We start from the raw sequence: 11,874 nt of genomic DNA on the forward strand, positions 1-11,874 counted from the left end.
AGAGACATGATGTGGGTGACGACTCCATGAAGTTCTTGATTTTAAGTTTTTAACCGTGATGAAACTGCAATGCGAGCACCGTCTTGGCTGCACAAATGCCACACGCAATATTACCAGTTGTCAGCTCCTGTGTCGTGTGAAACTGCCTTGTTTAGTTTTCTATTACATTGGATACATACCCGTCTTTATGTTTTCGTCGTGCCAGCCACCTCGGTAGTCGATGGTATACAGTAGTCTCTGTATACTATTCAAGCGTACTGGTTGACTGATGAGTGTGCCTGTGCACGTGCTTGTGTGTGTGTGTGTGTGTGTGTGTGTGCGTGTTTGCTTAAACGCAGTGAAACAACTCTGGCTACGTCTACGACTTCAGGGGATAATACAGCTGCATGCAGACAAAAATGTGTTCATTAATTTCTGTTTTGTTATTATTTATTTTTTCATTGCATCACAGATGTCATGGACTCGGATGGACTCCCAAGTCCCAAAGGCTCAAGTCCGAGTCAAGTCTGAGTAAAAATGCATCCGAGTCTGTGACAAGTCCAAGTCCATTAAAATTGGACTTGTGACTTATGCATGTATTTTTTTAACCTACATCTCTGACACTTTTGAAGGACAATTCTGTTAAATTTATGACAAACTTCTCCATGTTTTTGAGGTTAAAGAAGAGCTCAATGAAATTTTCTTTGGTTGGTATTTAAAGATTTCATAATGAATGCAGACCAACGTGGCTGCAGCTCAAGCAAATATCAGTTATTATAATTGTTTTATCTTCTGCGGTAGCTGCAATAGTTTAGACATACCTTACCTTGGTTATCTTGAGGTAGAGGTTGAAACCATGGGTATTGCCCTAACAGTTTTCTATTAGTCATAGACCCACAAAACTCTTCTACTGTACCAGCCCAAATTTGCATGAACAGAATCAGCAGATGTAGAAAACTAGTTCATGCAGAGTTTGATACTACTCTAGGTGAAGAGTTGCAGTCTGACTGAAGAATGGCATTTCAGCAGATGCACAGTGCCTGTAGTCCGGACAAGTGGAGGGTAGTCCGGGTAGTTGGGAAAGATATGTTACACATACCTGCTTCGTCAATTAGAACTGTAATGGTCAAGGGAGCAAAGAGTATGTTACATGATGGGTCACATCACTTCCTGACTGAACCGGTGAAGTTACCCTTACCTGGTGGTCTGATGGTTGTTCTATATCTTGTGTCTTCAGAGAAACTATTGTTTCCTATACCGGTTGTGAATCTCTCCCCAGAAGATATCTGGTTGCAAGCCAGAACCAGATTGGGTACTCTTTCTCATGTTGAGAGTGTGAAGTCCAATGGGAAGTGTGAGGTGAGATTTCAGAGAATTTCAGCTGTTATCGAAGAAATCAGATATTGGAGAAAAGCTCCAAAGAGTTTCTCAAGCTACACATTAGTGGTTCTCCAGAACAGCACACAAAACTGAATGATTTGTTGAAGTATTCTGATGCTTTTGCTCTCAAGGATGAAGACCTTGTTTTTACAGACAAAGTGCAACATAAGATTCACATGGTGGATGATGGACCGGTGGCCCAGCCTTATAGGCATATCCCACCCACTCAGTATAGGGAAGTCAGAGAACATATAACCAAGCTCCTTAAGAAAGGAGTCATCCAAGAAAACACCAGTGCTTATGCTTCACCTATTATAGTAGTTAGGAAAACTGATGGCAGTCTCAGGCTTTGTGTCGATTACAGACAGCTAAACTCAAAGACCAAGTGAGACATGTTTCCACTACCTAGGATAGATGAAAGCTTTGATGCTCTACAAGGAGCAAAGTTCTTTTCTTCCATTTATTTGGCTAGTTGATATCATCAGGTTGCTTTCCATAAGCGAGACAGTCATAAGACTGCATTTACAACTCCATTTGGGACCTTATTTTTGTCCTGCATCTCAGGCAGAGGCCCCAGAATGTCTACCGCAACACGCTCATAAGGTCGCAAAGAAACTGAGAATTGTAGCGGAACACATAACGTACACCCATTAGTCTTATGAGATGCACAGTCAATACATTCTCTGCACCACTGCCTAACATCCCTAAACCAGCCCTGCCAGTAAAAATTATCTTTTACTTTTCCCTGGAATTTCTGGAATCCCAGGTGACCCCCAGTATTAACCTTATGCAACATCTGCAATACCAAGGCACTGGTGTACTGGGGAGCACTACTTGTGTGCTCGTAGCACCTGAGTTTAGGGGGGACCCCCATAACTGTACGCTTTGCACCTCAAATTGATCCCACACTTGTGTGTACTTACTCAACTCAGGCTCCTGTTGTAATTCTTCACGGACCTCCTCACCAACCTTCTTCAAAACAATTATCCTACTCAACACACTGTCCGTATACTATGCCTCGGCCAACTCGTCCCCCCTCAAAATCCAAGTCAGTTTCGACAATGGCACACACTGCAGTCTTTGACCTTCACAATACTGCAAGTACTTGGGAATCAGTTTGATCATATTCCAAAAACGCAAACAAGCAGGAAAGCGCTTCCGCATTCCCATGCTGCTTACTAGGCCGATGGACGATCTAATATTGGAAACTGGACCGCTGTTCCAGCCACTGAGCTAACTGACCCTCCAGCCCCCAGAAATTATGCAGCCACCTCAAAGTGTTAAGATCAGTTCTTAAAATGAACTCCTTTCCCAATAAGTAATGTTTAAAATCTTTGGTAAAAGTTACCATACTTAACAATTCCTTCTTTGTGGTCACATATTTTCACTCCTCCTTTGTCAGTGCCTGGCTGGCATATGCAATTAACCGTTCCAACCCCACTTCTGCTTGTGACAAGACCGCCCCAATACCAGCGTCACTTGAATCCATGCCCAAAATAAAGTACTTCTGGGGATCGGGAAAAACTACAACTGGTGCAGTAATACTAGAATTCAAATGCATGAACGCTTGCTGGCACTCATCACTCCACTTAAACCTCCGCCCCCTTTCGGACAACTGGTGAAGGGGTCGAGCTATTTCTGTAAATGCCTTCACAAAATGTTGATAATATGATGCCAATCCAATGGTGCCGTACTTCGGTCTGCAATTTGGGGGCGGGCCAACTGCTTGCAGCTTCTAATGTTTCCAGATCTGCCATTATACCCTCTGCAGAAATCTGATGCCCCAAATATTGCACTTCTGTACCCAAAAGATTACATTTCGAAGGCTTGACCTTTAAATCTGTGCTGCACAACTTCGTCAGACCTCGTCCGACTTGCCAAAGACAATGATATCGTCTAGATAAGCCAGACAGGTTGTCCACTGCATGTCTGCCAGCATCAAACCCATCAAAATCTGGAAGTTACCAGGTGGGTTGCACAGCTCGAAGCTCAGGACATTACATTAAAATAGCCCCTGATGTGTCACAAAAGCTGTTTTAGATCTATCCTTGGAATCCACTTCAACCTGCCATTAGCCACTGGCAAGGTCTAAAGTGGAAAAACAATAGGCATTTGCAAGACTATCAAGGGCATCATTAATCCTTGGCAGAAGGTATGCGTCTTTAATAGTGATAATGATAGATTTGCGTCGATTACACGTAAAACCGAAGACTAACAGGGTTTTTTCTAACCGGTTCAACCGGGGCGGCCCAAGGACTACAGGAGGGCTGGATTATGCTGTGTGCTTGCATCTGCTTAATATGTTCAGTTACTACATTCTGCGAGTGGAGGAGTACCCAGTATGGAGTAATCTTAATTGGTCATGCATACCCTGTATCAATCTGATGCATAATTAGATGCATAGTGTTCTACCCAAATCCATATCACCCCTACTAAACACCCCCATATAATGTCACAGTAACTCTCGCACCTGTTGTAACTCCTCTGCACTAAATTTTCTTCCTCCCAACCCAAACTGAGTCATCAGAATCATCAGCCATCCTCACTGTCAACCTCTATATCCATGAATAGCATCCCTATAGTTGTTCCCTGCTTTAAGGTTAGCACCTCATCTGACACATTAATAAACTTCCCTGGCATTACCCCCAATCTACTCTACTAATAACACGGGTAAACATTGCATCGTGTAGACAAGGACCCAAATGGCTCTAGCATACCTACTACTTGATCTCCCAAAAGCCCCTCCACTGCACCCAAAATAACAGACTCACTACATGGTCCCACTATAGTGTCTACTGAAACAACTCTTGTGATTGCAGAGCCAGTTTTTCTGCTCCTTCAAATCAATTACAACCCCATGTTTACACCAAAAAAAAAAAATCCATTCTCAATAGAATATCAGAGAACTCTATGTTTGCCACTAAAAATTCCCAGATAACTTCCAATGTATCAAATTGGCAGATAGTCTGCCAGCGCCCCATAATACACATCTCCCACCTTTAGCTGCACACACCACCCCCCTATACTCCAATGTTTCCCCTCCATGTGTTAACAATAACCAAATAGGTTTAGGAATAACTGAAGCCTGTGCTCCACTGTGCACACAAGGACGTAATATTCACCGCCCGCTATTTTTGCTTTCTGCTTTCATGTAGATGCCAGATCCACGTCAGGTACCATGGGCCAAACTAGACAAAGAAAGGGGGGTGAACATCTGGCCTGCTGTGCACACCCCCTCTAGTTTCCATTCCTATAAGGACAATCCCTTTGGATATGCTGATCGCACCCACACTCCCAGCATCACTCCCGAGGACCCTGCTCAAAAGCCCACTGATTCCCTCCCTGGTCACCAAGGGGAAAACTGCACCACCATGATCACCAGTAGAGGGCAGCAACGGACCAGGAGCGGGACCCCCAACACTTTATACAGCCTTTTGGAGCTCTTTCATATCCTGAAGTATACTCTCTACTACCCCTTACAATATTTCCATCTCTCTTTCCTGCCCAGATTTTTCCACTACCCCACGTACCTTCGCATCAAGTGGGGGGCGCTATGCTCTAAGTGCCTAATAATTTTTAATTCGGAGGCAATGTTAACAGCACCCTTAATTTGGAGGCAATGTTAACAGCACCCTTAAGGGTTTGGGGTTTGTACTCACATGAATATTGCCAATACCCACATGCTCAATAAAATGATCGTGGGCGAACAGGTCCGGAGTGACACTATCGGCTGTTGGATACTCTTTAATAATTAATCAGCGCAAGGCATTACAAAACTCATGTGCAGTCTCATAAGGCAGGTGTCGCCTGGCCAAAAAACTGACTTGATTCCAGTCATCAATATCACAAGTTTCTAGGCATCTCTGCATCATCTCTTTCAAAAGCCTGTAACTGCTACGGTCTTCTACAGACAGGCCGCTATAAATATGTTGTGCCCGACCCGATAATAAGAGACATGAATATGAGTTTTAACTCCTCATCCCACTGATTCACATCAGCGGCCATATAAAACTGCCTGGCCCAATCGGACCATTCACGCCCCACGTAAAGGTCTTGGGCATGAACACCAGATGTTCCGTGGCCAGAGCAGCATAATATCCCTTACGCTTTCACTACTGGAATGAAAAGACATGCTTGTAGGCTCCATCCATGGTTGTTTTTTTTTTTGTTGTTGTTGTTTTTGTTTTGTTTTTTTTCAATTCCCAATGCACTCTAAGTCCTCGTGGTGGCATAGTGACTCGCCTCAATCCAGGTGGCGGAGGATGAATCTCAGTTGCCTCCGCATCTGAGACCGTTAATCCACGCATTTTATCACGTGACTTGTTGAACACGTTACCACGGAGACATAGCACGTGTAAAGGCTTTACGCTATTCTCCGCAGCATCCACACAACTCACCACTTCCCCACCGAGAGCGAACCACATTATAGCGACCACGAGGAAGTTACCCCATGAGACTTTACCCTCCCTAGCAACCGGGCCAATTTGGTTTCTTAGGAGACCTGGCTGGAATCACTCAGCACGCCCTGGATTCAAACTTGCGACTCCAGGGGTAGTAGTCAGCGTCTTTACTTGCTGAGCTACCAAGGCCCTGAGATGGTTGTTTTTTATTATTTTGATCATACCAGCAAATATATAATCAATATCAAATTTCTTAACTATTCATTAATTTACCCTTGTATTAAATAATTTTCATATACTTTTGTGTGTTGATTTGTGTTGTAAATTCAGATCTTCCACTGACTGTCAAAAAAAAAAAAAAGAAAAGTGATATTTTGCAACCATAAATGGCCACAGTTGCAATTTTGCAATGTTTTCCCAAAATTCACCCCAAAACAAAATATAAATAAAAATATTTTATATATATATATATATATATATATAAAACCAATGGCTTCCTAAAAACACTTTAAAGGAGGAGATTTTTTTCTTCGTTAAATCTATGCTTGGGTCTCTGTTGGTTAAACATGACACCTGTGTTATTTCATGGTTTATAATTTATCATAAATATATGTATTTCTTTTACGAGCTGTTAATAGGTGGTCGGTAACAAACTACGAATAGTTGGCTCTTTCTGTAATAATTTATTATAATTTTAAGAGTGGTTGAATGCTATTGTGCAATGTACTAAAATGTAACTGAAGTTTATATTTTGATTTAATAAATAAATGGCATATGTATTGTATGAGGATGTATCTAAAATGTGTTTTATTTGTTTAACTGATTGTTTGTTGATTGACTACGAAAGTTGCAGAGTCCCAATTTTGGTGTGGTAAGTATCGGGACTTTTATTTTGTAATCAGATGTAACCGGAAGTGAAGGTGTTACATATTGATTTGTGGACTGAACTGGAGAGGGAGTAAAATCTTTCTGTGGCAGGGAGATCTGTCACGGAGGCCTGCCACCGCCGCAGGCAGCTCTCACTCGTCCTGCCAATACTGCAGACAGCTCTCTCTGGCTCCGTCACTGTTTTAAGCGTCTTCCTCGTGATCCATCACCGTTACCTGCGCCTCCGTCTGGATCTGTCAGCGTCACAGACCGCTCTAATTTATGGAAAGCCAAGAGGGTCAGAATTCACGTGTTTTGTATCGCCGTATTAAGCTTTGAAACGCCGTAAGGCATTAAGTAAACGGCGTCACGCGTTAAGTTAACGCGCGTTATTTTAGCGCCTCACGTAACTTAATTAGCGCATTCATTTGCTCATGTATAACTCCTCCTCTATCGCGTTTGAGGTATCTACGGCAAGTCGGAGGATTCAAATCGGCAACGATTTATTTTGTTTCACAGTGCAAACGAACATTAAATGATTGCACCCGATTTTTGTTGACAGATAATTCAGGACCTGATGTCCTTCTGTCATCACTTAATAGGTAAATATTTTATCTCCGCTGTCCAGAACTATTTATTCAACAACTCACACAGAATTTGACTCGGGGTTTGAGTTCAGGTTTAACAGCTAGGTGACTAACTAAACTGGCTATAGAGCTTGGGAAACTACGCCCCTAAGCCTTGCATTCTGGGTAGTTGCCGCCATGTTTTAGGACATGCTCATCAGTTATCGGATATTAGTACACAGTGATAATAAACAGAAAAAAACAATAATGGACCGAACGAAGACCAATCGCACTCCATTTGAAATACGGTTTCCACGCCGGTTGTGAGTGCGATTATGGCGGTTAATTACACAACAAGCATTCACCATTGTTACATATTTTTATCTGTATAATACAAACTATACTGTCTGTTTCCAATACAACACAGTATCCACCACAGCTTCCGTGTCCTAAAGTCCCAACATGCATTGCGTTGGTGACGTCACGTTCCCAGAAGCTATTGGTTTTCATAAACTTTGCAAGCTAACTAAAGTAGCAAATTCTTTCAAAACATGAAAAAACATATTTAGTGATTCCAAACTCCTGAAAAGTTGTGTGTGTGTTGCAAGTACTGGAAAAGCATTGATGTACTCATTCTCATAACTATTTTTACATTTTCAGAATTGAAACCATGCATAGGTGTCTGGAGTGGGCAAGGGGGAGGCTTGTAAACGCTCAGGCTGCAGATTAAATAATCCATGGGATAACAGAGTTTATTCAGATGGTTCAGAATTTAGACAGGAGAACACATGAAGGGAAATGACATCACACTGAAATGAAACTCATTCAAAGATTAAAATAAAAAAGCTTTTCTTGTTGAAGTTGTTCTGAATAGTAATTATTGAGACAATCATAATATCATTCAGAAATCATCCGGAATAATTATTTAGTTTGCTTTGCTACTTATTCAATAGTCTAAAACAAAGCATAGCAGAATAATATTTCTTCAGACGGATCTGGGTATCGAACGCCATTGGTTAGTAGTGGATCACAAGGTGCACCATCTTCTGCCTCTAATCTGATTCACACACTTGAATATTTCAAATAATAATAATAATAATAATTTTCTCTCTTCAAAATATTTTTTTTTCTCTCTTCAAAAAAATGCATGCGGTACCAACCTTGGCCACCAGGTGCCACTATCAGTAAACATGTAATCTTATGCTTAATGCTTTCTCTGTTGCTATATAGTTGAATAATACATTTATTTAAGGGTTTGCAAACCTTAAGACAAAATCAGGTTACATATGTTTGATATGGCATTCACTGTCGTGTAACATCTGGAGTTATTTTTTTGTTTGAAATTGTTGATCTTTCTAAACCATCTATGCCATTTGCTCAGTGTTACATGGTGGAAGCGAAGGAATGTATTGAGGAAAATGGGTAACATGGGGAAATTATTATTATGTCTGTCCTTTTGAAGTGTTAGGGGTACATCTGGTAATGTTAATATTGTTGTAAGTAATCTAATTTCAAAACGAAAAGATCATTTATAAATTAAATCCTCACGACTGAACGGGGATGTCATGTGCAGACTTTCATGGTGGAATTTATTTATAATAATATATTTTAATATAAGTTGTCTATGCATTTGAAACTGCAGAAGTGAAGAGTTCCAGATGAAGAATGTCAAATAAATATCCAAATATTGTTGGTCTGTCTAAACATGAGTTAGACAGTTACGCCGATGTAAAATGCTGGTCCCAAACAAATTGGTGAGGGGTGAGGAATCACCTATAGTATCGCTATTAGCAGTATGGGCGTGAAGCTATAAAAGTATAATGACTTCTGTTGTTGGGGGGGTTTGGTACTGCTAATTTTTTTGCCAGAGCTGCCGTGCCGGGATGTGGGCTAGCTGTTATTGCGAAAACGCCGTGAGTAGATTGGGAGGGGTTATTTGCGACTTTGGAGTAATCTTGAACTCGAGGTTTAGGCGGCCGCTGTTGATGTGTTCTACAAATTCTACAAAGAGAGAAAAAAAAAAGTTTTTTTGCCAGCTCTCACATGCGATCAGTAAACGTCACAGGCAGCTCTCACATGCAATCGGTAAACGTCACAGGCAGCTCTCACATGGGATCGGTAAACGTCACAGGCAGCTCTCACATGCAATCGGTAAACGTCACAGGCAGCTCTCACATGGGATCGGTAAACGTCACAGGCAGCTCTCACAGGCGATCGGTAAACGTCTCAGGCAGCTCTCACAGGCGATCGGTAAACGTCACAGGCAGCTCTCACAGGCGATCGGTAAACGTCTCAGGCAGCTCTCACAGGCGATCGGTAAACGTCACAGGCAGCTCTCACAGGCGATCGGTAAACGTCTCAGGCAGCTCTCACAGGCGATCGGTAAACGTCTCAGGCAGCTCTCACAGGCGATCGGTAAACGTCACAGGCAGCTCTCACAGGCGATCGGTAAACGTCTCAGGCAGCTCTCACACGCGATCGGTAAACGTCTCAGGCAGCTCTCACAGGCGATCGGTAAACGTCTCAGGCAGCTCTCACAGGCGATCGGTAAACGTCTCAGGCAGCTCTCACACGCGATCGGTAAACGTCTCAGGCAGCTCTCACACGCGATCGGTAAACGTCACAGGCAGCTCTCACACGCGATCGGTAAACGTCACAGGCAGCTCTCACACGAGATCGGTAAACGTCACAGGCAGCTCTCACAGGCGATCGGTAAACGTCACAGGCAGCTCTCACACGCGATCGGTAAACGTCACAGGCAGCTCTCACACGAGATTGGTAAATGTCTCAGGCAGCTCTCACAGGCGATCGGTAAACGTCACAGGCAGCTCTCACACGCGATCGGTAAACGTCACAGGCAGCTCTCAGATGCGATCAGTAAAGGCACGAAACAGAGCATAAAACAGTATAAAACCTTTATAAATGGTGAAAACAGCAATTTGATAAAAGACACCAATAATCAATAAATAGGTACATTTATTAATAATAATAATAATTCTTCCACCAAACAGCCTAAACTGTAGAAAACTGTAAACTGGAAAAAAGGGCCTTCAAGTTTAAGTGATATGCAGCAACTGTGTGCACCCAACAAACACAGAACCTTCCCCTATATGGTTCCTGTTTAGTGCTTATTTTTAGGGGTGGAACCAATACCTAACCAAATTTTTTATGTAACCATCAGGGTTCCCACCCATTTTGACCAATACAATTCCATGAGTTTTCCATGACCTTACCAGGCATTTGGATACAAACAGTACAGTTAAAAAATAACACACATTTTTATTCAGACCAATTCGCTAATGAATCATTCAGACTGGTTTGTAAGCTGTTTTGACCCATCACTGACCGAAAAGAACGATTCTCTCACAAATCGGACATCACTATGGTGGCTTGTGAGCAAGTTTTATGGGCCATTCACCAAACGTTTTTCCAATACGTCTGCGCTGTTTTTTTTTTTACTGTTTTTTTATTTTATTGTATTTTTTTATGTAAACGTGCGCTAAACGAATGTCCTTGATCATTGCACTGCGTGCGGTGCAGTAACACATACCGGTTGAGAGAAACCACAACGCGATAAATTATTGAATGTCACGTGAATACGGGACGCTTGAGAATTTTATCACAGGACGCGGGTCCTCGTCTCACCATCTGACCTTTTTATGATTTAATACGTGACACAAAGCCTTCAATAGGCTACGGGATGTTTCGCTCTCTGCTAAAATACAGGACTCCAAGAGAAAAGGCGTCCCGTATGGGTGGATGTCAGGATGGCAGCAACAACACTAGCAGCAACAAACATTGCATATGCTACCTCTCCCACTTTTAAGCCGTTGTCTGTATGAATGTTCATATTTAGATACTGTCTTCATGAAAAGCATAATCAATGGTAAAACATCCATCGAAAAAAATCTCATGCATGGTGAATATATGCAAGTTATTAAGACGATTAATGTGGACGTGATAGCAAAAGTGTCTGTAGTCTGAACAGAAAAATTTTTGATCTGGCCACATATAACTTGCAGTTTGAAAAGTCACTCAAAAAAATTTGAGGAAAAATCTGATTTTTCCTGCAGTGTGAACAATTTGTTTTCTTTAACACAAGGATGCGCTCGGTCTGAAAGGCCCCTTACACACAGTTGCTGATGAGATATTTTTAGAGCAGATGAAAACTAGAAAAATGTACATTCAGTAATGAAATGTCAATGACTTTTGAGATTTTATCAATTTTCATGATTTTTTCAGGCCTTGAAATTACAATTTAAATAAAAATTTCCTGATATGTCCAGGATTTCCATGACCGTGGGAACCCTATACCATAAAATAACGATCTCGGAAAGTTGCATTCGAATGTTTGCTAATGCTTTTTCTTTATACATAACCAAAAACATTCAGAGCGTTCCGGGAAACAGAAAGTGTTGCTTGCATGGGTCGAACGCGGATCGTTCAATAAGGTTTTAGAGCAGTATGTTTAATAAAATATATTTTTTCTGCCTGCAAAAGTAATAATATGATGCAAAATCATATATATACATATTTATATTTATATTTACCATGGTATCTTTATAGCACCCTTGAAGTGGCCTACCATTTAAAAACCATACATGCAGGCAGGTGAGTATGAGACGAACTGTATCAGGAATTGTGTTTATGTTTGAGTCTTACAGTAAAAACAGCAGGGAGCG

At 41.7% G+C, this 11,874-nt stretch overlaps 1 protein-coding gene across 1 annotated transcript; it reads left to right on the forward strand.

Moving 5' to 3' along the window:
• Positions 1 to 832: 832 nt before the first annotated feature.
• On the forward strand, positions 833 to 6,395 carry LOC127423017 (uncharacterized). Its single transcript, XM_051666988.1, has 2 exons — positions 833 to 1,338; positions 4,515 to 6,395. The coding sequence occupies exons 1-2, from the start codon at positions 994 to 996 to the stop codon at positions 4,983 to 4,985; spliced, it is 816 nt and encodes a 271-aa protein (XP_051522948.1). The 5' UTR covers positions 833 to 993; the 3' UTR covers positions 4,986 to 6,395.
• Positions 6,396 to 11,874: the final 5,479 nt, after the last annotated feature.

This window comes from Myxocyprinus asiaticus, chromosome 32 (genome assembly GCF_019703515.2).
Source record: "Myxocyprinus asiaticus isolate MX2 ecotype Aquarium Trade chromosome 32, UBuf_Myxa_2, whole genome shotgun sequence".
Classification (NCBI taxonomy): domain Eukaryota; kingdom Metazoa; phylum Chordata; class Actinopteri; order Cypriniformes; family Catostomidae; genus Myxocyprinus; species Myxocyprinus asiaticus.